The sequence below is a fragment of the Euleptes europaea genome, chromosome 10 (genome assembly GCF_029931775.1).
Source record: "Euleptes europaea isolate rEulEur1 chromosome 10, rEulEur1.hap1, whole genome shotgun sequence".
NCBI lineage: Eukaryota > Metazoa > Chordata > Lepidosauria > Squamata > Sphaerodactylidae > Euleptes > Euleptes europaea.
In genome coordinates, this window is record NC_079321.1 from 48,157,503 (window position 1) to 48,184,764 (window position 27,262).

At 41.9% G+C, this 27,262-nt stretch overlaps 1 protein-coding gene across 3 annotated transcripts in view; it reads right to left on the reverse strand.

Moving 5' to 3' along the window:
• Positions 1-17,054, reverse strand: part of FILIP1 (filamin A interacting protein 1) — a 91,730-nt gene extending 74,676 nt beyond the window's left edge. For 2 of the 3 annotated variants that reach the window (XM_056856305.1, XM_056856303.1), the window contains exon 1: positions 16,560-17,054. In XM_056856305.1, the coding sequence (XP_056712283.1) occupies positions 16,560-16,628 (69 nt within the window). In that variant the 5' untranslated portion in view covers positions 16,629-17,054. The remainder of the gene's footprint in view (positions 1-16,559) is intronic. The other variant, XM_056856304.1, reaches the window with a different exon arrangement.
• Between the last annotated feature and the right edge of the window lie 10,208 nt (positions 17,055-27,262).

Consider the following 27,262-nt stretch of genomic DNA (forward strand, 5'->3'; position numbering starts at 1 on the left):
AAACCATTTCAGTGACTCCACTGCCTTTACCAAGTTGTTATGTAGGTTAAAGCCACAATCCTCATTTAAGCGAAAAATCAGTGGAATTACTTCCAAATACACTATCAGACTATGGGACGAGGGAAAGAGAGTACAGAGGCATTTCAAACACTTACAATCAAAGCAAGGACTTTGAAGCAGAGCTGATGTTGTAGTGAACTGAAATGAATCTGTCAGCTGTAGCTGTCAGCAGAAATACTGACGAACCAGCAGCTGCATCTTACCACCAGTAAGAGAGTGAACAAACCTAGTTCCAAAATAGATTTGCAAGTCAGATGGTGTTTGTTTCTAATGAATCCCATTAAGAGCCAAGGCCTCTTTATTCCAAATTATTCTTCCACCTGAATGATAATGTTACTGCTCTTTAAATGCTGGTAATACAAATCAGAGTAAAATGCGACTACCTATTAGTTTGTTTTTCAAACGACCCTATAATACTGAGGTTGGAAACCCTAATTAATTGTGTTGAAACTCCACAGTGTACATGCCTGTGGGTAGTTCTGGAAATGGGATGAATGAGAAACCCAGAACATCTCTGGTTGCTTTGGGGTGCAGGGGGGGGGGTCTGCAGTGGGGTGCCTTTTTGCTAGATACTTCCTGCATATAAAACAATATAGTCCCGTGGCATCTTAAAGACTAGTGCATTTATTGTGGCATAAGCTTTTGTAAGTCAAAGTCCAACTCAGCAGATTCACTTTCTTCATAGCTGTGATATAGACACTTGATTTTTTAAAAACTGAAAGCAGAGACACCCCCCCACACACACAAGATCCCCCCAAAGCTACAAGATTCTAGAATGTACAGCTTGAAATGGCCAATTCGAACCTAAACACATTGCACTATTGCTAGCTCTCCAAAATGACTTGCATAAACCATTACAAAAGAGGAATGCCATGTGTCAGCCCCATTGCCAGGTATGTAAGGGACTTAAGAGAGAATCCGCCTGCAGGACTCAAAGACTTTGAACAGAGGCAGGAATGATGTATAGGATTTTGTCAGTATATATCTGTTGTCACAGTGACTGCAGATCTCCAAATAAATGACCATTGCTTCATTTCCTTAACTGCTCAGGTCGTCGTGCTAAAATAGCACCACAAACTCTACCCTGCTTCTTTCCTTATGTCAGCCTTATTCAGTTACCGGAACTCAAACTATTACAGGGTTACTTTAGCTTAAGTGCCTTAGAACACAGAGGGAAAATGAATCTGAAAAACAACGAAAGGCTACTTAGCCCCATTAGTTCTCCCGTGATTCATCTTTGTGTGGGAAAGACCTTATTTTCTCAAAGATCTCATCAATAAACAAGGCAAGTTGGCAGCGGTATATGAGGATGACATCAATAGTCTACTGCTTTCCATCACATACTTGTTTGTTTTATATTTTTCTCTTAAAAAAAAAACAATATGTTTGATAAACGGTAACAGTGACTACTGTACGAGCAAGACAAGCAAGGGCACAGTGCCACCCACATACAATGAGACCTTACAAAAATAGGGTATAAAATCAGATAACTATTTAACTGAACGCTTCTAACATTGCTACTTTTCAGTTCTTCTAAAGTTTGGCTTTGCTGCTTATAAAGTGATGATCATTTTTTCTTCTCACAAAGCAGAACACAACTTATAAACCCCAAACTGCTCGATTCTCTCGATTTTATAGTCGAGACCCTCTTTGGCCTTTAGATTAGAAACGGGTCTTACATTACTTATAAATTTGGCCTGGCTAGCAGCATTCAGATTTAGAATCCAATTTTTGTTCATCAGTGATCAGAACAATTTCTTTACAGGGTGATGACTGATCCTTATACCCCAATTTGGCTCAACCCAACAGATGAGAAATTGACCATTTTTGGTCTCCCCTCCCCTTTTTTTAAATCCACGGGATTAAGTAAAGCTAGTTTAGCAATTAATGACCATATAAAAGATTTTGCTATCCAAGAAACATTGGCTAAAGCCCGTGGTGTGTTCTCTCCCCTACTATTTAACTTAACTCCATGGATCCCACATCAATATGCATGTTACCTATCTATATCAACCATTCCAAGATATCGCTATGCATTTATTCTGGCTAGATTAAACATGCTACCATATGCAGTCCTGTCAGGAAGATTCAAAAACATTCTAATTGTAGATTTTGTCTTTGCTCTGTTAACCTGATTGAGGCAATGGTTCATGGGTTTTTCCACTGTAGATTCTGTGTATAGGCATGCTTGGATTTATTGGATCCTGTGTTGGCTGATAAGAAACTGTTCCTCGAGCAGAAGACTCTCAAAGTCTTATTGGCAGGGGCTGACCAAAGAACTACTATATGTGTGGCAAACTTTTTGTGTTCTGCAATGAGAATATGGGCTGAGATAATGTCCAGTGCATGATTTTCTCAGATTCAAACCTTTTAACTGTTAGATACATTAGGACAAGTGATGTATGGAAAGATTTTATGTAGATAATGAATTTTATATTACTGTTTTAATCTGTTTTAATCTGTTTTACTCTGCTTCTGAATGGCCTGTGGGCTGTAATACTGACTGACTGACTCTCAACTTTCAAGAGAACTCACATATCTTTCTGTAAAAACAGATGATACTTTTTAAAATATAATTTTGAGAGCAACATAAGTTAATTTCCTCCCAAAGGAAAAATAACCAAAAACCCTCCCCAGAACTGAGATCTAGGTGAGGTTTAGGACTGATCACAGGCCATTTTCACATGTGACATTTAGAGATTGGTTTTTGCATTTCCATATTTGTATCATTTGAAAACATTAAGCAGTGTAATTTTAAAATGCTTCTCCACTTTCTGTCCTACATTAAAAGAAACCAGAATGGATGAGTTCCAGACTAAAAGCATTCCTCCTGCCACCCCAAAAGCCCTGACCTTATGGTCAGTGTTCTTCCCTACCATCATTAGTACTTGCTGTGTCATGTGACTGAAGTATTTTCAGCCTGCATAATTGTATGTGGGGAAAATTATTCATCTACAATTAAACTAGGACTGCAATGGAGAAATCAGATTACCCTTCTACCACATAGCCGGCTCTGAGCATAAATGCCTGGTTTTTGACTGTATGAATTAGTTCACTAGGTCAGTTACCACCAATGATCAATGTTGAAATTGAATGATTTACTTCAGCATATTATTTCTAATGATGTAAATGCTGCCAATTAATCACGCTTACTCTTTTTACTCTACTGGAGCATCTTTTCATTAAGATTTCCATTTTCACTGAAATCTTATGACTAAGAAGCAACTGAATCCCATGTCCATTATATTGTTCAGCTAGCATCAGTTCAAAGAATTATGGTTCTGTTTCACAGAGAATATACTGGACCTCTCCCCATCTGCCTCCTCCCCAGTAAAGATATTAGTGTCAATGTTCTGGAGGAATGGTTAGTTTTGCTGTCGTTCCAACAGTTGTTAAAGAAGGTCTGAGAACCTTTCAATACTAAAAGTGTGTAGTTGTATTAAGATTAGAGAAAGCAAGTCAAACCAAGCATTTTCAAAATTTGAAATTTGAATTATAGTGTGGTAAATAGTTATTTGGAGGGAAGGCAGCATGGTATAGCCTGATCACGTCAGATCTCAGAAGCTAAGCCAGGTCAACCCTGATTAGTTTTTGGATGGGAGACCACCAAGGAATACCAGGGTTGCTGTGCAAAGGAAGGCACTGCCAAACCACCTCTGTTAGTCTCTAGCCTTGAAAACCCCATAAGGGGTTGCCATAATTCAGCTGCAACTTGACTGCACTTTATACACACACAAATAGTTATTTATTTGGTCATAACACTCAACATTGTTTTGCTATTGAAGTATGAAGGTTGGATCGGAAGGTCTGCACGTGGCCTTCTGCTTATGAAAGGACAGTTCAACACCTCATGGCAGAAAAGTGGGATGAACAAACTGAAACTAAATCTAATGGTCAACAGCCTATGCAACCTCTTGTACAAGACAAAGTCTAAGACCACTGATAGTTGCTACTTTTAGTATAGCTCTTTTGCAAGCTCTTGGTGCAAGCAATTGTTGAACAGGCCTAGCAACTATCTCTTTCCTACTCATAGTACTGCTGGATCCAACAATTTACATTTAGACATTTGAACTCTTGATATTTAGTAAAATACATTTGAAACATAAAGGAACCTAGATCCTCTCTGCCCATTTTCAGTACTGTTAATTGAATAATAATGTACCTTCAACAATGTACATTTTTAGTAAGGAAACAATTGCAGTTCCTGTACAGAAATCCTTATACTGATATCCCCTTGCATTGTTGCTTGTTTATGTCAGTTACACTGTGAGACGGGCCATTTAAGGGAGATTGTTCATGCTCCAGATTATTTCGCTGAACTTCATATGATTTTCACCCACTCTTTGCAGAAATGCATACTGTGAAGCCAGAAAGCATGTTTCACTCTTAAAATACATACACAGGGAGTTATAGTTTAGTTTTCAATCATAAGACTGCAGAATGAATGTTTCCACTGGGACACTACTTCTCATTTTTTCCAGTAAATCTGGTGATCACAGATATAATTTTATGTCGAAAAAGCAAATAAACAAAAGTCAGTGTTCCCTAAACACAAATATTATGCTATAATTTCATGAACATTTTAAAAGAGTGTGTGGTAAAGTGTTCATAATTGCTTCAACTAAAAAACCCCACAGATATATTCTCTCATTGACCTTATTTATTATGTATTCTTTGGGAAAGATACCACCCATTTGTTTGTGGAAAGTAAAGCACCAAATTTATGCTGAAGTATAGTCATCACAGACTATTTTTCAAATATGCAATCAGTGGGCTGTATCCAAACAACTGCCAGTGGAAGGCACTGGTGGGTGTGGGTTTTCCCAGTAATTCCTCTTCCCCCAGCATCCCTTTTGACCTCTACAAAGATAATTCCTGGAGTTATAGGGCCATGCCCACAACACACAATGCAGGTTGGGGGCAGTTAGGAGGAAGAACTGGGCTATTATCATCCCCCCTCCTTTTTTCAAAAACAGAGTTGTGTGAATAGGAGGAAGCAGAGGTGATGAGTTTGCCCTATTCTCATTTTACTGTAGCCCTCGTCCAACTGGTTTGGATTTTTTTTATGCAAGTCCTGTGGGTACCATCAATTTCTTTTTGGGATCAAAAGGGACTGCTGGAGAAAGAGGTCTATGGGCAAAATCTATGCCTATTGTCCTGGCAATTGGTTGGGTACAACTCAGTTTGTCAATGAGACTTTGATTAAGCTCCCCTGAATATCTATTGGCTTGCAATGCACAACCATCTGTATTACACTGTGTTTTTAGTGCAGCGTTGTTTAATTATGCATGTTGTATGTATTATCCTCACTTCCTGCATTGCTTTTAGTTTTAATCTGTATGTTGGAATGCACAGTATGGCATTCCATACTAGCCCAATTTAAGTACTTTCAAGACTTGTCAATTTCAGTGAGAGAGTTAATCAAATGCTAAAACTTGTCTCGTTACAATTTCAACAGAGAATTCAAATGATTTGACTATCCAGATTGTACCCCATGTCTGTCTCTCTGGTAAAAACCATTGTTGGCTTTTGTGGGGATTTTGGAGGGAGAGTGTATGCTACTCTACCATGGACTGAAACATATGACACAATGGCATCCAGTGTCTTTGCTAAAAAAAAACACTTCTATTATTATTTAAATATTTGAGGCTACCTGTATTTATGTTCTGGCTGCTGTAGTTTCCCCATCCCCTGAGAATCCTTCTCAGCACACTATTTCTGGCTTTGGGCCTGAGAACCATGGATTCCAAACAAGATCCTGACTGTCCGTGTGTATACATTCCTCTGCCAGTTGTATGTCATGAAGCACATTCTGAAACTTCTCAAAAATATGTAAATAAAGGAATACACACACACACACACACATTCTTTTCAAGGAGGAGAAACGGATTAATGGAGACACCATTATTAGTGGATTAAAATGTGCCTGTTGATGTGTTTAGAGGGGACTGAGGGGATGACAATGCTATGAACATCCATCAACATTATTATTTATTAGTTTAGGTTTATATCCCACCCTTCCTTTAGCCTCTGGGTAGCTCACCCATTTATTTGGTGGTTTTTGTGAAAAATAAATGAACAAAATATAATTTCCTCAAAAAACTCATGAATTAAAAATTCCATAATCCTTCTTTGCTGGGAGGGGAAGATACATCCAACCAGGAGCTTTTTTGCCTTGTGACCAATGACTGGAACCAAGGAGGCCATCCTTCTGTAGCCAAAAGACAACCAGCAATGTGGCAAAGTTCCTTCTGGGTAGCAGGGAAGAACCAATGTCTTGGCATCTGTTCAGCCTCTGGCCAGTGTCTGGAGTCAGGAAAATTTGTTTCCTATCTCTGTCATCCTTCTCCATATGTGGTGAATTCCCTGGACTCTTTCCAATCCTGTCTGAAGAGCTATGGGGAGGTTACAGTACTTTGGGAACCTTGCAGTTCAGAAGTCTCAAAACACAGTCTACATGTCCTGGAGGGTTGCACCTCTCTATAAAATGTAACATTCTTCTTATTTATCACAGAAAGAATTCATGTTTAAAGGAACAACTTCGGAAGCACTCTAGTACATCATTCTCCAAGTAATGTACTCTTTGTATTGGACACCAGTGGAGCAAACCTCATGGAATGTGACTTGTGCATCTAATGTCTGATTACATTTTTTTAAACCATCAGTGAAGAAATACTTTGTAACACTTTAGAAGGAACAGCCAAGAGTGACATGAAAATGCAGTTTTCATTAATAGTGAATCTATTTCTTATGTTCCTATGTCGTTACAAGGAAATAGATAGGATCCCAAGTTGGTGAACAGGATGATTAGGATTTTATAGTGATAATTTTCAGTCTAGAAAGAGCTAGTTGCCCTTAAATCCATTGAAAGTAATGGATCCAGTGAGTCACAGCTAAATTAAGCTCTGTTGATTTCTGTGGAATTTAACTTTCTCTCGACTGAGCCATAGAAGTAGAGTCGGATGGTTTACATAATTTAAAACCAAAGTTATGGGGGGGAAATATGAGCTAGATTATTTTTAAAAATAATATATAGTATTTAAAAAACAAATTCAGGACAGTTGAAATATTTTTGGTAGCAGAGTAAAATGCTTATTTCAGGAAAGAAGGAGGTCTGTTAGCACAGGCAAATAAGGCACCAACAGGGGAATGGATGAGGAAGATATAGACTGCCTGTTCTGTGGGAAAGGGGAAGAACTGGAAATGGCAACTGGAACTAAGCACAAGAACAGAATTACGTTAAGCACTAAATGTGGCACAAGGTCTTGGATAGTTGATGAAGAAGGAATCACAGAGCCAGGACAGTCACACAGAATACAGACCAATGTATTCTGTCACCAATGACAAAGATCACTATTTTTGTTCATTGGAAAAGATGATAAGGAGGGACCAAAAGGAAGAAGTTGCAGTTAGTGGGTGATTGTGCCAAAAAAGCCTAATCAAGCAATAGCCCTGACAGTCTAGATTCCACAAAGTTGTCAGATAATTTGCTGCATTAATAACTCAAGCATACACTATGGTCTAATGCCTAAATTGGAGGAGCAGGGATTTGTAAGCAGGTGCGGACAGTTACAAGGAGGGGGGGTTCAATCCCCCCTTGAGCTTTTTGGCTAGGAGGATTGCTACTTAGGCAATGGTGCTGAGCTTTGGGCTAGCATCCTCCTTTGGAATAACTGATTTTGCGAGAGGCCGAAATAGCACCTATCCTATGATTTTTTTGCACATTTTCTTTTTTTCATTGCACCTCAGAGGCTTTTGAAATGCTGCACATCTGCATGGGTCTGCTTCTTTGATCTATGGGCCCATATGCCTGGGATAAGCATTAATACCAAGCCATGATCATAGCAGGAACTATCAAGCATTTTGGTCACATGCCAGAAGAAGAAAGAGTAATATAATTCAGAGGTGATAGAACGCACTGCACCACTAAAATCTGCAGGTAGGGGAACCACAGTTTTGAATTCTCCTTCATTTTTTAATAAGCATCTCTGAAAATGCTGGCTGAGCTAGAACCCTTCTCCCTGATTTGCTAGATGTTTAACTAATGGAACTTTGATGTGAGGAAACAACTCCAAAAGGGCACCCCTAATTTGCACTGGTATAGCCCATTCTACCATTTCAAGATTCAACTTCCATGTTGCACTACTTGTTTAAAATCATATCTGATGCTATATACTTATCCTACAGTTGATTTGGCATTTGTAGACCACAAGGTAGAGGTTTCAAACAGCATGTTGGGTAAGTTTGCCCCATAATCCTCTCTTTATTATTGTGTTTGACTTGTGTAATGCCATCAATGTGCCTAATGGTTTAGAGAGTAACCAAAGCAAAACACAGGCCCCTGCGCAATTTACAATCTAAATTTAGATCAGAGCAGAAGCAAGACACTAACAAATGCTGCAGTTACACATAATTTTGAACAGTACCACCCATGCTGAGCCTGTAGCTCCTTTTGAACAGACATCAGCATGGTTCCTATATGGCTTGCAAGTGTTGGGCAGTGTTGCTGAATCCACCGGACTTTTCAGAGAGAAAGGTATACTGCAAATAAAGTAAATAAATAAATCTAAATGATGCAAACAATAAAAGCACCCTGAGAAGTGCCACAGAAAAAAACAACTATGCCCAATAACAAATGAAATCCATAATGGTCAGGGACAGACTGACCATTACGGCCAACAGGAAAAGTCTGGAAGGGGGCCGATGGCCCAGGGCACCAAGGCATCTCCATCCCTGGGTAAGGGTAGACATCTTATGCAGGGTAGTCCATGCAAGGCAGGTGGGAGTCACTGCCACTACAATAAGGCAGCCTCACACTGTGCAAAGTGGGCAGTCTGCTCCTCTTCTCCCCTCTATGCAGTGGGATGGGGCCTTTTTCCATGGCCTTTCCTTTAGGGTTGCCATCTCCTAGGTACTAGCTGGAGATATCCTACTATTACAACTGATCTCCTGCCAACAGAGATCAGTTCACCTGGAGAAGATGGCTATGGTGATTGGACTCTATGGCACTGAAGTCCCTCCCCTCCCCAAACCTCCCCTCCTCAGGCTCTGCCCCAAAAAGAGGGACCTGGCAACCCTACTTTCTTGTGTCTCAATCCACCCTGATAATGGTTGTTGTTGTTATAGTTCTGTTAAGTCCGTGTGGGAAGGATTCACGAGATCCGAGACGGAGTTCAACAACACAGCTTTATTTGATTTTAGCACAGAACTAACTTACACACTGAACATGTCCTGCTTATATGCCCCCCTGGCCGCCTGCGGCCACTCCCCCCCAATCCGTGATGGGGGGAATACCCTCTCGGTGACCAATGGAACATGCTGGCTTGGGGCAAATAGGATCCGTTTGCTTAGCCAATAGGGTGCGCAGGGTTTAGGATCCTTTGTGCGGAACTCAAGCTCCTAAGTCTCCCCTTGCTTACTACCCCACTAAATACATACACAACACCCCTCCCCCTTAAGTCCGAGCAATCCTCGTGGTGCACTAGAAGCACACAAAGTCTAGGAGGTAGCTCGGCCGTGAGCGGTTCCGCTGGGAACGGCACAGTGCCGGGACGGGGGCCGTTGGACGGTCCGTTGGCGCCAGATCAATCTCACCCTCGGTGGCTGGGTCGTAGGTGTTATCCGTCACAGGCAGCGGCAACGGTGGCTCCGGGCGCTCCAGCTGTTCCGTCTCACTGGTGATGGGGGTCGGCAGCGGCGCTGGAACCATGGCTGCTTCTGGCAAGTCGGCAGGGCGGCGACGTAGCTGATCGATGTGGCGCCGCAGAACGCGCCCCTCCGGGGTGGCTACCTGATAGGATACCGGGGCGGTGGCGTCCTGGACCGTGGCTGGGATCCAGGCGGGGCTCGCTCCATAGCTCCGGGCGAACACGGGGTCATCCTGCTCAATGACCCTCGGTGTGGCGGTTGAGTCCTTGCGGCCCGGGTACTCAGGCGCCAGGTCAGGGTGCAGCCAGTCGAGGAGTTCTGCGGGGCTCTTGCTGGTCGCGGAGTTGGGTGTGGTGTGCTGAGCTAAGAGGATGCCCACTAGCCCCCCGTCCCAGTCACTGTGGTCGATGTGCTGTAACACATCTTTTGTTGTCCGGACCATCCATTCCACCTGCCCGTTGGTGGCGGGGTGGAACGGGGCCGAGGTTGCGTGGCAGATCAGGTTCTTGGCCAGAAGTCTTTGAATTTGGAGGACGTAAATTGGGCCCCGTTGTCGGAGACCATGGTGTCGGGCAAGCTGTGGGTTGTGAACACCTTGCGCAGCTCACAGATGACCACACTCGAGGTCATGGAACCGATGTCAACCACCTCCAGCCACTTGGAGTAGGAGTCCACGATAATCAAGAATGTCTTACCCTAGAACGGCCCTGCAAAGTCTATGTGGATGCGGGACCAGGGTGTGTGGGTAGACTCCCAGCGCTGGGTCGGGGCCCATGGCATCTCCGGCCGTGACTCCTGGCAGGGTTGGCAATGGTTCATCCACTCCTCGACAGCAACGTCGATGCCCGGCCACCACACATAGCTTCTTGCTAGGGCCTTCATGCGCACGACCCCTGGGTGGCTAGCGTGTAGAGCCTACAGTACTTTCGTGCGTAGTTTGGCCAGGATCCCGACGAGGCTCCACCACAGCAGGCACCCCTTGTGCAGGGATAGTTCGGTCTGGCGGGAGGCGAATGGTTTGAATTCCCCATCCGACCGGGTCGCCGGCCACCCCTTCCCCACCCAGTTAAGGACCCGGGTGAGGGCACGATCCTTCGCAGTGTGCGCGGCGATGTCCGATGCATAGAGGGGAGGGGAGGGCAGCAACTCCAGAAGCATCACCTCGCAGGCGGGATGAGTCTCGGCTGCGGTGGCCTCCTCGATGGCAGTGGCCAGAGTCACTTCCTTCTTGGCCACGATGTGGCGGCGGAACTTCTTGTTGCAGAAGCCGAAGGTGAGGCGGTCCCGCAGGGTCCTATCGAGGTCCTTGAATGCGCAGGACCTCGCGATCTGGCGCAGCGCGGTACTCGGTGACGGACTCTCCGGGATCCTGGTCACGCAAGTGGAATTCCAGGCTTTGGGCCATCTGAGTGGCCTGTGGAGAGAAGTGTTCACTCAGAGTCTTCATGATGTCGTCAAAGGACGAGGCGCTCAGCTTTGCCGGGGCCTGCAGGGTCTTGGCCAGCTGGAATGTCCGGGGACCACAAACACTGAGGAAGGCGTCGCACTTCTTCTCGCCATCCGTCACTGAGTTGGCAGACAGGAAGAAAGTAATGCTGTTGGCATAACTCTCCCACTCGCAGGGGCGGGAGATGTCGAAGGCTTCTACGGAACCAATGGTGGCCATCGTGCAGTGTGTGTGTCGTCTCTCCCAAGAATCCCAGCGAATCAGCAATCGGGCCGGCCGCCTGGACACAGCAAGGTCGCGGAGCGAGGCGGAAGCTGCTGGTAAGCTGGCGTGTGATTCAGCGTTGCGGACCGGGCTGCCCACCGGTCACTGTGAACGGCGGAGCGAGAGTGAGTCAGCAGGTCAGCCAGGCCGCTCCCCAGTCTTCGTTGCCACTGTTAAGTTCACGTGGGAAGGATTCACAAGATCCGAGACGGAGTTCAACAACACAGCTTTATTTGATTTCAGCACAAAACTAACTTACACACTGAACATGCCCTGCTTATATGCCCCCCTGGCCGCCTGTGGCCACTCCCCCCCGATCCATGATAGGGGGGGAATACCCTCTCAGTGACCAATGGAACATGCTGGCTTGGGGCCAATAGGATCCGTTTGCTTAGCCAGTAGAGCGAGCAGGGTTTAGGATCCTTCGTGCGGAACTCAAACTCCTAAATCTCCAAAATATTGTCGAAGGCTTTCACGGTCAGAGTTCATTGGTTCTTGTAGGTTATCCGGGCTGTGTAACCGTGGTCTTGGAATTTTCTTTCCTGAAGTTTCGCCAGCAACTGTGGCAGGCATCTTCAGAGTAGTAACACTGAAGGACAGTGTCTCTCAGTGTCAAGGGTGTAGGAAGAGTAATATATAGTCAGAAAGGGGTTGGGTTTGAGCTGAGTATTGTCCTGCAAAAGTATTGTCCTGTAAGTATCAAGATAATGTGCTAATGAGGGTATGGTATGTTAATTTGGAACCATTGTATCCTGAAGTGATCTGTTAATGTGTGTAATCCAAAGCTAATCTGTATGGCTATTGTTGAATGTTGTCTTTGTCTGGAGGTTTTTCAGGGCAGGAAGCCAAGCCTTATTCATTCTTAAACTCTCCTCTTTTCTGTTAAAGTTGTGCTGATGTTTATGAATTTCAATGGCTTCTCTGTGCAATCTGACAAAATAGTTGGTAGAATTGTCCAGTCTTTCAGTGTCTTGGAATAAGACCCTGTGTCCTGTTTGTGTCAGTCCATGTTCAGCCACTGCTGATTTCTCAGGTTGGCCAAGTCTGCAGTATCTTTCATGTTCTTTTATCCTTGTTTGTATGCTGCGTTTTGTGGTCCCGATGTAAACTTCTCCACAGCTGCAAGGTATACGATATACTCCTGCAGAGGTGAGGGGGTCTCTTTTGTCTTTTGCTGATCGTAGCATTTGTTGTATTTTCTTGGTGGGTTTAAACACTGTTTGTAGGTTATGTTTTTTCAAAAGTTTCTCCATCCTATCAGTGACTCCTTTAATAAATGGCAAGAATACCTTTCCTATGGGAGACTGTTTTTCTTGAGTTTTCTGAATTTTGTTTGGTTTAATGGCCCTTCTGATTTCATTCTTGGAGTAGCCGTTTGCTAGCAGTGCGTGATTTAGATGATTAGGAAGAAACTAATCATCTAAATCACGCACTGCTAGCAAACGGCTACTCCAAGAATGAAATCAGAAGGGCCATTAAACCAAACAAAATTCAGAAAACTCAAGAAAAACAGTCTCCCATAGGAAAGGTATTCTTGCCATTTATTAAAGGAGTCACTGATAGGATGGAGAAACTTTTGAAAAAACATAACCTACAAACAGTGTTTAAACCCACCAAGAAAATACAACAAATGCTACGATCAGCAAAAGACAAAAGAGACCCCCTCACCTCTGCAGGAGTATATCGTATACCTTGCAGCTGTGGAGAAGTTTACATCGGGACCACAAAACGCAGCATACAAACAAGGATAAAAGAACATGAAAGATACTGCAGACTTGGCCAACCTGAGAAATCAGCAGTGGCTGAACATGGACTGACACAAACAGGACACAGGGTCTTATTCCAAGACACTGAAAGACTGGACAATTCTACCAACTATTTTGTCAGATTGCACAGAGAAGCCATTGAAATTCATAAACATCAGCACAACTTTAACAGAAAAGAGGAGAGTTTAAGAATGAATAAAGCTTGGCTTCCTGCCCTGAAAAACCTCCAGACAAAGACAACATTCAACAATAGCCATACAGATTAGCTTTGGATTACACACATTAACAGATCACTTCAGGATACAATGGTTCCATATTAACATACCATACCCTCATTAGCACATTATCTTGATACTTACAGGACAATACTTTTGCAGGACAATACTCAGCTCAAACCCAACCCCTTTCTGACTATATATTACTCTTCCTACACCCTTGACACTGAGAGACACTGTCCTTCAGTGTTACTACTCTGAAGATGCCTGCCACAGTTGCTGGCGAAACGTCAGGAAAGAAAATTCCAAGACCACGGTTACACAGCCCGGATAACCTACAAGAATCCTAAATCTCCCTTTGCTTACTACCCCACTAAATACATACACAACAAGTTCAATCAGCTTTTGTGGGTGGGCCATCTGCAACAGTGGTTCTTATTGCCCAACCAATTGAAATTGTAGTGACAAAAGCTAGGTTTGCCTGGCCCGGTGGCGACAGAGACCTGGCAACCCTAGACAAAAGCAGAGCTATTTATTTACATTATTCATATTCTGCCTTTCTCACTTGGACTCAAGGTGGATTACACAGAGTAAGTCAGCATTATTGACTCCATTCTCATGAAATAGAATAAGAAGCTGCCTATCACCAGGAGCCCATGCTTGTAGGATCAGGCCATTGAGAAGAAGTCCTATTCTTGTGACATCTGTAAGGTCATCTGAAAGTGAAGGAGTTAGGGGGTGGATAGAGAAAAGACAGAACTATTTGCTGATGGATGATGCAGTCAACACCAACATTTTTAGCCAAAGGCAATAATCACTACTTCTATACATTTATAGTCCATCCTAAGGGCTCATTTAACTTTAACTTTTGAAAAATGGTCAAAGCTATTAACAATCTGAGCACAGCTGCTGAAAAGTCTATGTTACATATTTCACAGATTTGATAGGAAAATCCCCGAGTCCCTTTGTGGACACCTGTTCAGAAGAGTAACTTTAGCCTGCTTGCCTACTTTACAGTGGAAAGAGTTATAATCACAGTATTTTTTTAATTAGGTGAAACTAATCAACCAATCAGTTTGCAGGAGCTACATTGGGACTGAATCCTGAGCTTGTTGTTTGACAAAACAGATATCGGGGGGGGGGGGATAGAACCTTAATTAACCCATCAAAAATGCCAAGAAACATTAACACGAGCTTCACTAAAAGGGAACAAAATAATGTATTTACCACAAAGCAAGAAGTCCATAAAGCTTTTCTACATCAGCCGTTCTACTTGGTGATTGCAGAAATGAAAACGATGGAGCATCTCAAGTTATTCAAGAACTCAGAGTAACACCCTTCTAAAACTCTTGACTTCAGTGGGTTTTGATGCTTAGGATTGCATTATAAGTCAGTTTTGTATTGTATCTTTCTGTTCCCTTAGGATAAATTTTCACTGCAGTAGGATATATCTTTTTACATGAAATTTGAAGGGCCTTTCTTGTTATATCAGATTGCTGTTGTGATAATTTAATTTTGTTTTGACCTCACTAGCCAAGAGAAGGAGAGTTGCCTGTTCTATTAGATGGCTAGGAGTTGTTTCCTGGCACTTGAAGTTGATAAGTTCTTTTGGTGAAAGAAGAGAAAGAGGGCAGTAGAAGCAGGGGCAGAAGACATGTACTACAAGAAAAAAAATGGAGGTTAGACTGTATTCAACAGGGCAGAACGGAACCCAGGGGCCTGATTAAATTGATCTAATGCCTACAGCTGATACTGGATCAAAAATGCATTTGGCATATGTTAGAAAAATGAATAATATAAAACATTTTCAATGGTTTTTGGAATTCTGTCTCATTCTTAGTGAAACCAAAAGATTAACAGGTACATGGCAGCCTGAGGTTAAAGTTAAAACATGTTAACAATTACATTCCTAGTGTGCCATACATTCATATCACCTACTACCTGATTCTTTTAACTGGAAATGCCAAGAATTGAATCTTGGACATGCTGCATGCCAATCAGATGCCGTATGACTGAGCCGTGGCCACTCCCTGTTACACATGCATTTAACTGAAACAAAGCATTCTTATCTTCCTAGTACTTCTACAGAATAAACTTTCTGAATTAGGAACAAAGCAAAAAATTCAGCAATTCCTAAAGTGACATATCTTATTATTAGAAAACTACATGCTTTCGATATCACTTTTTAAAAAAGCACTGACTATTCATTAGTAGATTATGGGTGTTTGTTTAAAAATTGTTTTAGATAGTTAAACATTAGCACAATTATGTGTCTACCTGACCAAAACTATCAGTTCTAAATGGCAGTCCTGAATATCCATGACTAGAATTACATTCCATTTAAGTCAATTGGAGCTCCTTTCCAAGTGTTTTGAAATATTTCTTTCTAACTAAGAAACAAAAACATGGACTCTAGGAAGACGGTTAAATTATGTACTGCTCTATGCAAATATAATGTTTAAAGTAATAAACTCAGTCATTGCTATGTACAAAAATATCCCTGTTAATGAGTGCCCAGAGAATAGACTCATGAAGTTGTTCCTATGAAGTAAACATTTGAAGAGTGATTTAATGTGATAGATATTCTTGATACCAGCAGAAGCACTTAGGGCTATTGTCAGAAGTGCAGGACAAAATGTACCAAGTATACAAACACAGTGACAGATACGCAAAAATAGATCAGTGAAAGCAACAGGCAAGATGTAGAAAAATAATTATATTACAGGATGATTGTTTCCTCTTACTTACCATCCAGGCTTCATTACTGTGTTTTATAGTTGTTATGACTCTCTGCAAGCCAGTCTTCTAAAAAGCCAAATCTTAATGCATCTTCTGATAACATATATTTATACAAAGATGACACTGAACAGCTCATTTAGATCTCATGTCTTTGTATACTATCGCCTCTCTCATTAGCCCTGTAGTGTTTCAAAATTTTGCCAGTGGCTTTGCTCGTAAAACAGATCTTTTGAAGAACACAAAGATTTTCCTGTACTGAGAAACCCAAAAGGAGGAGTTCTTTTTTATCAAAAAGGTTATTCAAATGAAGCACAACAGAGCAGAAGAAAAGGAAAGGAACCAAGGAAACCTTCACAACCAAGAATAAGTAATGATTCTTACTGGAAGAATCCACTGGAGAAAAAGTCAGTTCAGACTTACCTGCCAGCTGTAAGCAGCTAGATGTAGGTCTTTCAATAAGGCACTCTGTTCTTGGAAGACTTCAGACATTTAGCTTGCATCATCAAGACTGAGGATATCCAGCCCAGGAGAACACATAGAAAGAAGCTTACTTTTCTAGATCTACCATAGACTGAAGTAATGCAGGAAATAGGGAAGAGAGCAGAAGAGGAACGTAGTTCCTGTTCAGAGAAATGCTAGTCAGAAGAAAAAGGAGGTACCAATTTTCTCTTCTATTCCACCCAGGCTTTTGTTCAATAGCCTTTTTTTCTTCCTTTTTCTCTTTCTCTCTCTTTCTTTTTTTGCCCCCACCCACAACTGTTGCTTTGTGATCACAGACTTTGGCAGTGAAGTTCTAAGATTGCATTTCCCCTCTCCTGGACTCCCTGAGCACTGTTAAGAGCGATGACTTTGTTGCGCTCAGCTCGCTTGTGCTATATTTAACCAGTGTTCTCAGCAAGTCAAGCCTGTCAACAGCTGAGAAGTTTGGAGCAGGCTTTGCGAAGTTCCTCAGCTGCTGAGTTATCAGTGGATATAGAAGTGCACCCTATGGCTACCTCAGTAAACGCAGAGATAGCAAAGGAACCTCACATCTTTTTTTAAAAAATCTCCTGTAAGATTAAAACCAATTTGGGCACTCATACTCTTAAAATAAAGGGAGACAACAGTGGTTTCAGCAGATCCATCTAATTTTTTTTACAACAAAGATTTCTTTAACATACATTAAAGGAAGATCATAATTTGCCCACCTGACAGGAAGAAGTATGATAGATCAGTTGTTGGATATTCTGAGTTAGGGACATAATGATTAAGGATGTGCACCTGGTTAACATTGGGTAGAGGGAAGCATGGGGACTCGGCCCCTAGTTCAGGATACATCAAAGAGAAACTCTGCCAGATGAGAAAGAGTTAAAAGGGTTAACTTTGTGAAAGTACACAAGTCAAGTACCTGGGAATAGGGAGAAAGGGGATGAAGTCTGCATTGACCAGCCACTATTTCTAAGTTCCAGCTTTGCTCATTCTTCTGAAAGGAAGGTCAATGAAAAACAAGTGACATGTTCAACCAAGTTAGCCTGATGGTCTTGTTTCTTTATATTATCTGCTGTGACACTTCTGCTAATGTTCTGATACTCTTTTCCTGTGTATCTGTGCTCCTAGAAAGTTGAGATATAAGTTTGTGAATAAAGATCTTTTCCCCCCCTTTGTAAAGCTTTAAAACTGCAACCAAAAGATTTTTACCCAAGTGCCTGGCTATTTATCCATGCATAACATAGACCAAATACACCTGACCAGGTTAGAGTGTTAGCAGGTGGGGAGAGATATGTGCAGCAGCTAGCTCACATATGTACATTGCCTCTGTATGTGCCTCAAATGGCTGATGGATAAGTGTGAGAGGTGAGAAGAATCTATCCCATATGATAGGATGGAAGGGAGCAAGTAAGGGCAACCCCCCTCACACACATACAGATCCCCACCAACTCTTGGATGCTTGTGGGAAGTAGCATGGGGAGGGGATGGTGGACCACTACAACTCCCACTCCTCCCCTCTTCACCTGCAGTGCTGATGGTGGAGTGAGAGAGGCAGAAGTTCCCATTCCTCGAGCGCCCAACTTAGCTCACCTGCCTGGCTTGCAGTTAGGGTTGCCAGGTCCCTCTTCGTCACTGGTGGCAGGTTTTTGGGGTAGAGCCTGAGGAGGATGGTGTTGGGGAGGGGAGGGACATCAATGCCATAGAGTCCAATTGCCAAAGCGGCCATTTTCTCCAGGTGAACTGATCTCTATCGGCTGGAGATCAGTTGTAATAGCAGGAGATCTCCAGCTAGTACCTGGAGGTAGGCAACCTTACTTGCAGTGATGATGGAGCAGGGTGGCAGCAGCTCTCACCCCACCCCTGCTCAGCTTGGTTGTCCCACCTGGTTTGCAGAGGTGATAGAGAAAGGTGGTGGCAGCTCCAACTCTTCCCATGCTCACTTTTCCTCATCCTCCCCAGCTACCCTGGACCACACAGTGGCAGGTGGCTGCTCTTACCTTCTTTAAAACAGTGGCCAGTCTTTTCCACTAAACATTAAATTTTATTTTTCAATTTTTTTAAAAAAAATTGCATACCTGTGAGGGGTCATCCAGTTTTGTACAAAATACTCCATATCTGTACCTGGCCCATTCTCTCTTTTTTAAAATCTGCATGGGGCCTGGTTCAGAATTAGATACATAATATTTTGTGGATTTAAGTCATAGACTTATTTCGGTGACACATGAACAATAAATCTCTTATTAATATCCTTTATCTCAGAGACATGTTGTTATGTTTCCTTATGCTGTAGTACTACAGCTCATGGCAGGAATAAAAGTTAAGGTCACTGTTACCATAATTGTTTTGTCCAAAACACACAGTTCAACATTTTAGACAGAAGAGATTATCAGGAAAACATTCAAAGTACTGTTTGTACATTTGCATTTGGATTTCATCCAATGTCCTCATTCCTAATCTATAATTATTTGTGACCTGAATATTTTGAAATCCACTGTCAAAACTGAGCATCCTGTTTCTAACATCCAGAAAAATATACAAGAGGGCATGAAGGCCCCATTGTTTGTCCCCAGCATCTAGTATTCAAAAGTACTAGCTGGGGGTCCTTCAGGAATCAGGATATGGAGAATTTGGAAACTATTTGGTATTTTTCCTGTTTATACACAACCAAATCTCTCCATCTAGGATTCTACAAGGTCTCAAGGTCTCATCTTCTCAATAATGTGACCAAAGTATGATAGCCTCAGTTTGGTCATTTTAGCTTTTAGGGAGAGTTCAGGCTTGATGTGATCTAGAACCCACTCTTTTGTCTTTTTGGTGGTCCATCGTACCTGTAAAACTCTCCTCCAATACCACATTTCAAATGAATCAACTTTCTTCCTGTCAGCTTTCTTCATTGTCCAGCTTTCATACCTATACATACTAATGGAGAATACTATAGTATGAATCTTGGTCACCAGTGACACATCCTTACACTTAACGATCTTTTCTAGCTATTTCATGGCTGCGCTTCCCAGTCTCAATCTCCTTCTGATTTATTGGCTGCAGTCTCTCTTTTGGTTGATGATCTCCTGGTAAATAGCATCCTATTAAGCCTCTATGAGAGAGACCGGACTTTTCCCCCAGGCAGTTTGCAACCCTTTAGGAAAGAAAGACATTCCATAAAACATGCACAATCCTGCTTCTCAAGAGATGCAACGGTCAAAACCAATGCCTTGAATTGGGCCTGAAAGTTAATAAACAGAAAGTGAAGTTGAAGCAATACATGATTATGATATAACAGTAGATGGAGATGTTGCATTCTGTGCCAACTAAGTTTTTTGAATTTTCTTCAAGAAAGCCTTAAGAACACCACGTTGCATTAAATTAAGCATGGATTACAGTTACCAAGCGCCTCTCCTTCAGAAGAGTCAGAAGATGATAATCAATACTCTTGGATGCAGGCTGCTATGGCAACTTGAGTACTTCGTGTGGACAACAGAGGAAATGCACTGGTTGTATGAATCTATTTCTGTGTTTGCTTTCTAGTATCATTTGCGCTGATGTAGAGCTTCTGTCATGAATAGGCTGTAATGGAAGCCACAAGATAGTCATCCTCATGATACAAGCAAATTGTTGATATCTAGTAAATGTTAGATAGTAGTAGTGGTATACTAGTGGTATTACTGATTCATACAGAGTGGCCCCAGTCTAGGTAGTGCTTAAATATTCCTAAAATCATTGTGACTAATTTTCCTCCCTTTAATTTCAATACAATTAATTTTCTCTGGAATTGAGGCCATTTAGGATAAGATATATGTGTCCATGAAATAATTCACAGTAGTGTAATAGCATGTAGGGTGGCAAATGTATTAATCAATTTTAATCATGTTGTTGATCTACTTAAATTTTAAAATCTCAATTCTCATTAATTTAAATAGGAGGATTAATTTGTCCCATTAAAATCAATAAAATGTAAGAGCTCTAAACCTTGGCTGGATCACACCCTGTCTTTGTTCTGGCATAATTGTTCATGCTTACTACAAATGGTGTAATTGTACAATTGAATAATGTGTAATTCTTGCAATGCTTCCTGTGTAGCAACACAGGAAACTGGTGCCCCATTTAACAAAAGAGAATACGGAAAGTGTGACAAGTAGCTGTAAATAGCCCATAACAGAATCATAAGGTGGATCATAATCAATTTACTACTAGAGTATACTCATCAACACTACTGGGATTACCCCAGAATAAATAGGTTGCACTGTAACCTTCTTTGGACTGCAACCCAATCAAGTGTATACTCAATCAAAAGTTTGGCTATGCTATAAGGAGCTTACTTCCAACTTTAACTTTACATAGGATTGCAGCCTTATCCATTACACAATGGGTGGTATATCAGTAATAGTTCTTCTTTTATACTTTTTAAAATGATGTAATAGTTTTTAAAATAATTTAAACATTTTATTCATCTAGAGTGTTGCATATACTCATACATTTACAGTGCAATCCTAAGGGGGGGGGGCTGAAAGAGCTAGAGGAACCAACTAACTGTTATGCTGGCCTATCTCAAAGCTATGCCCTCATAAATTGGAGTTACGCAGGTACAGAATCCCAGTGCTGCCCTGCCTTTCTTGGCCATCGTCACAGCCCCATGGCAACTGCCTGTTGGCCCGTCAGTAGTGAAGGTCCCTGCGCCAGGGTGAAAGTGGGTGAGCCGGGGGGCATGGCTGGAGTTAGTTGGCTCCCTAAGGTTTTTCAGCACACGGACACACACACCCCAGTCAGTGGCAGAAAGTTACTCCAGCAAAAAACATGGTGTAGCCCATAGGTGTCCATGCAAACAAAAAACTTGAGTGCCCCCCCACTGGTGCAGCCATGCCAAAAAGGCCTGGAGGAGTACAGGATGCCAACCACGGGTGCAACTAATCACCTCCCTTCCCTGTGGTGGACAACCCCCCTCCTCAGCACCCAATCACTGCCCCCTCAGCCCTACAAAGCCCCAGCCAGGATGCCCCAGAACTCATTAGGTAGGGTGTGTGGCACAGGACTCTGTCTCGGAGCTCCCTGTTGTGCGGACTTGGGGTGAGAGTGTCGTGGCACTTTGGTGGTGGGAAAGGCACAAAGAGGGCACTTCACACTACTGGGCGAGCACTGTGCCCGAGCACCCAAGGGGGAAGAGCAAAGTCCATATTGTGTGTGACTGATATGTCTCATTGCAGAACATGAACAGCTACCCCATCTCTGCAGACTCAACCCAAAGAAGCGACCACTCACTGACAGGTAAGCAGGGGCCAAGAACCCAAACCTGCTTCCCTGTTCCCACCCCAGTGATGATGCCTCCTGCACTCAAGCCCAGCAGATTCAATTTGCATGTGGGCAGCATAAGCCATGGCCTCCTGGCTCCATGGCCTGTCTTGCGCAATGGGAAAAGATCCCAGGAATGTTTCCTGGGGGGACTTTTAAAGACCTACACAGGACTGGTAGCTCATTCCTTTGCCAAGAAACCTCCTCCCACAGAGGACAGGGCTCATTGGTGGTTTGGGAGGGTTTGGCAGACCCCCCACTATGTGTCAGTACCAGAGGAGCAATCCAATTCCAAGGTCAGGTTCAGTTCTGAGGTCAGGGTAACAGGAGTCCAGAAAAGACCAGAGGATGACAGAAGTACACGGCTGATACAAGATCAGCAACTTGAAAAAGAATTGGTTACTCTTTGTTAATTTTTTTATACAGATAACTCATTTTGTTTTAACCATGTTGTGATCCGTGGAAAAAATAAAAGATATATAAGCTTTCTTGAAAATTGTAGAATTTGATTATACCATAATGACTACATTAACATATTGGGTTGAAGCCCGCACAAAATTTCTGCTTCTGCTAAAGCTCGTGTGCAAGCAGAGACGCAAGAAATAGACTGCACTAGCCGCTTACAGTACATCAAACATATTGTATCCCCCCCACCCCCGCATTTCAGCTTATGCAAGATGTAGTTCAACCAATTTCCAGGCACTATAATATATACAGATGAAAGCGCTAGATGTTACACAAGAGCTTGCACAAGCAGAACTGCACTAAGTCCACTCAAGTTTCCACCTGCAAGTCACTGAATCCAAGCCATTGTTTAGGAGATCACCAGGTCACCAACCCTGCCTGTATGGTCTCCTCTGTTTCCTTCAGCTGTACTGGGTGTGGCATGAGAATACAACAACTCGTACAATGTTGCTGCAAACATATGAACTGGCAAAAGATAACGCATCTCTATTTCTTCCTAGATAGTTTTACATATACATCTAACTGGACAATAGTACCCAGTGCTTCATGAAGGAGGAGTTCTAAAAACCATCTTATTAAATTTTAGTATCAATATATTTTTTTGTTAAAAGTGGACCATTGCTTCTAAGGGGGGGGGCATTTAAGACTTTTACCTGTATTAAGGGTGCAACCATTGGGGATATATAGAAATCTAGGATTGCATTCATTTTTTCTGTGGAGTAGTATAACAGTTTTAATGGGATTATGGCCATGTGGCAATGCGAGTTCACCCTAGACAGCACAATTAGGAATTACACTTCTCAGGGATAGTACATTGCTTTTCAGAATTTACAGTCATGTGTACCAGGAAGCTATCAATCATGCTTAATGGAAGTGCATATTCTCTGTGATCCTCACAATACATGCAGTTCCCATGTTGTTTGAACACGGCAATGTGGTTAGTTACATGTTTACCGTGCATGTACAGCTTTGGTATAGAGGATTTAGTATCATTAGATTTTTCAGGGTTGGCTTTCACATATACCAAGAGTGTGCACACATGGTAAATATGCACAGTGCCCTTGTACATACAATTTTGAAATTGCACCTATAGAGAAGATTGATCGTGAGTAGTATATCCCCCTATTACATGAATGAATGAATGAATGAATGAATTTATTTACAGCAAAAGCCAGAATAAAATGACCAGATACATCCTGTGTGAGATTAGAATCTCTCTTGTTTAAAAATATCACATTTTAAAAACAGTTAAAACCAATAATTTAGCGGATAAAAATTAGCCAGTCCCAGTGCCCTATTACATGTGGTTGGTGGGCTCTCAGTACACATGATGGAAACATCTGGAAAGGGCTTACTTTATATCTATATAAAGGTAGTAACAACCCTATGACCACAGCTGTTTAAGCAATGTCTGAGTAGCTGAATGATACTAGTCATGTTTATAAGAATCCATTTGTGGACACCAAGTATCATGAAGCACATTTAATCTATTTCTAATATTTAATGTTCTTCATTAATATAATATCAACTAGCAGTAGTCTGATCAAAGTCTATAAGGCTATAGGTTCATACTGTATTATTAGGGTTTGTTGTTTTATAGAAATGAGCAAGACATTTGAACTATCACAGAAAATGAGATCTGATCAAAGTAACAATTGGTTATTTTGTATTTAAAGTCTTTTGGGCAATTCTCCAATAATACCATTTTATACATACGATTCTTATGTACAGCTATAAAGAATTTATAGCTCTCTACACCAGAAAGGATTAAGAAACAACAAAGTAACCCATCCCCTTGAAAGGCAACTGCACAAGGTCAATAAAGTAAGATACTACAAATCTCCATTGCTTCTATACAGCATGAACATTCCTGAAATAAAAGAGAATGAGCAAAAGACGGATAAAAAGTTCATGTCAGCCTACAAATTCTGGCAGAATCTTTCAAAAATATCAATAGTCTATACCTTTGTTTTTATGACAAGACATGGAATGAAAAGCAAATATTTTGATATTAATTAGAACACAAATACACAATCAAGCTTAATGCGGAGCTCAGAAATTCTATTTCAGTAGAATGTCATCATCTCTCTGAGCATAAGTATTGTGTTAATAGTACATGGTAATGTCCTTGCCTTTCCATGTATCAATAGGGTTGCCAGGTTCCTCTTGGCAACCGGCAGGAGATTTTTGGGACAGAGTCTGAGGAGGGCAGGGTTTGGGGAGGGACTTCAATGCCATAGAGACCAATGGCCAAAGCGGCCATTTTCTCCAGGTGAACTGATCTCTATCGGCTGGAGATCAAATTTAATAGCAGGAGATCTCTAGCTAGTACTGGGAGGTTGGCAACCCTATGTACCAATGTACATCGCCCCATCCACCAAATCTATCTCTCATAGATAGTAACAAGTCAGTAGGTAAAAATACCAAAACCTGGCAATCTGCCCAAAGCCAAATAGGCGATAATTATTCGGCTTTTCGGGAATCGCCTATTCAGTTTTAGGCAGATTCCCAGGTTTTGGTATTCGGTCGACCCAAAACCTGAAGATTGCTGAAATGGTTAATTTCAAGTTTATTTTTTGTTTGGGTATATCGTTATGCAAGACCCTAATAATGAGTCTGCTGACTCAGCATGTCCAGTGCTGCAGATTTACTTGCCAAACTGAAGTTAAGAAAACATTAAAACTTAGTAACACGCCATTCCTATGAATTCTATTTGTCATGGTAAAATTAATTTCCCCCCCTATTTTTGCCATTTCTGTTGCTACCACAAGCTAAGCATAATTAACTGAGCCAGAGGGCTTACTGTTAAGTAATCATGGTTAGATTTGCACTGCAAGTCCCCTGAAATTCTTTTTGTTAGTCCCATTAATTTTAATGAATTGTGCCAATTCCTTATACATTGTCTATATTACTAGACATTCCTTTTATGGAATTTCCTTTACCCCTTGTATATTGTCTGAGGCTTATTAAGCAATATCGTAATGCCACCTTGTGGTGTTCTACTGAAACATGTTTATATATTGGAATATAGAGATTCCAATTAATACCAAACATTTGTAGTTCTTAAGACTATCTTTAAAATACACCCTTGTTTTTGGCTGAAGTGGTATTTTATATCTGTAAAATGGGTTGCTCTGATAGTTTATTATTTAGTTCATATTTAACTTTTTGCAATTCTTGATAAAGATCTAGTGTGGAGACATAGCAAACTATTTAAAAGATATTGCAATCTATCTTTCAATGTTATTTTTTTCATTTTCATACCTTGGCTTTGAACTCAAACTGCTATTTACCCTCCTCTGCCTCTGGCCCTGGGACCTGACACAGGGGTTCCAGGCTGTGCCCTGGCAATAAGTATCACTTATTAGTGGAGTACTGAACTGTTATAATAAGATTGCAGCTGACAGTATAGCAAGGTGAACTAGTGGCTAGTTCACACAATACATGTTGACATGCATGCTACATCTACACATAGTATGTTTATAAATAATATACTCTTGACCGAAGAATGGTACACTCCTTCTATCTGGGATGGTCGTCCTCTTCCACAGAATGCGCAGCTTCAGGAGGGATGCACATGGAGCGGTGAGGGAGGTAGGGGACACCCGCCTAGCCGGCCAGATCAGCCGAATCAACCCTGGTGATCAATGGGGTGACAGATGCCGCACCCAGATCGCCCTTACATCCATTTGTAAATAGTAACTTTCCTAACAATCAGTGCTGAGTCCAAACAACCAGGCACAGAGAAGCTGCCCAAACAGGAAAGTTAGTTTTCCCTCCCTCCCTCTTAGTCCACAAATAACTCCAAATCAGTATGTATGAGCAGGTGATGCTAGTCAAAAGTTGTGATTTTTGTGGGGTTGACATTAATTGCATTAGTACTTCACACTCTCCTCAGGCTGGCATGCTTCTTCTTCTTCCTCCTTCCATTGTATGCACAATCAAGACTGAAGATTTTCTGGCTTGAAAGAAACCACACTTTGTTGTCATATCCATATTGGGGTGCTTTAAAAAATCCCAGTTTGCTTCTCGCTTAGAAATTGGGATTCTAAACAATGATCAAATTATCTTAGAAAAACATTCTGTAGGCAAGAAACAAACAACTTCTTCAAGCATCCCAATTCAGACCTCACAATAAACTGATTTCTTTCAAGCCAGGAAGTCTGAAATCTTGGCACCATGAACAAGGCAAGGGGAATGAGCTTGAGGACCTCCTGGCTCATCATGTTTATGATCTCTGAATGTAGCCATATCGCACATGATGTGAGTGGGCTCCATGAATTTATTTCATAAGAACCCGGAAGCTGCTATTGGTCTCAGCTCCATGTTTTGTATAAACACATTACATCTGCAGGTAAGCTGTTTAAAGATGGCAAGGAGAGGCAGTCATCCCTCATTTCCTGTGTTTCAGACTACATATAATTATTCTCCATGCTCATATACATTTCTTGTTATTATGAGGAATAAAAGTCACCACAATAAGCCCTTTTGAAGTAGGGCTGCCCGGTCCCTCTTAGCTACCGGCAGGAGATTTTTGGGGCAAAGCCTCAGGAGGGTGGGGTTTGGGAGGGGAGGGACTTCAATGCCATAGAGTCTAATTGCCAAAGCAGCCATTTTCTCCAGGTGAGCTGATCTTAATCAGCTGGAGATCAGTTGTAATAGCAGGAGATCTCCATCTACTACCTGGAGGTTGGCAACCCTACTTTGAAGGCACTCTTTCAGTTGCACTTTAAACGTACAGCTTTTGACCATTGATATAAATCCCCCTCCCCACACACTTATGCAATGAAATCTCTCCCCACAGGCAGCCCTTTCCTGAGGGAGGGTGGATAAGCGATGGCCGGGAGTAGCACAGCCGTTCCTCCTCCCTGTAATGAAAGTTTTATTGTATATAGCCATTGGCCATC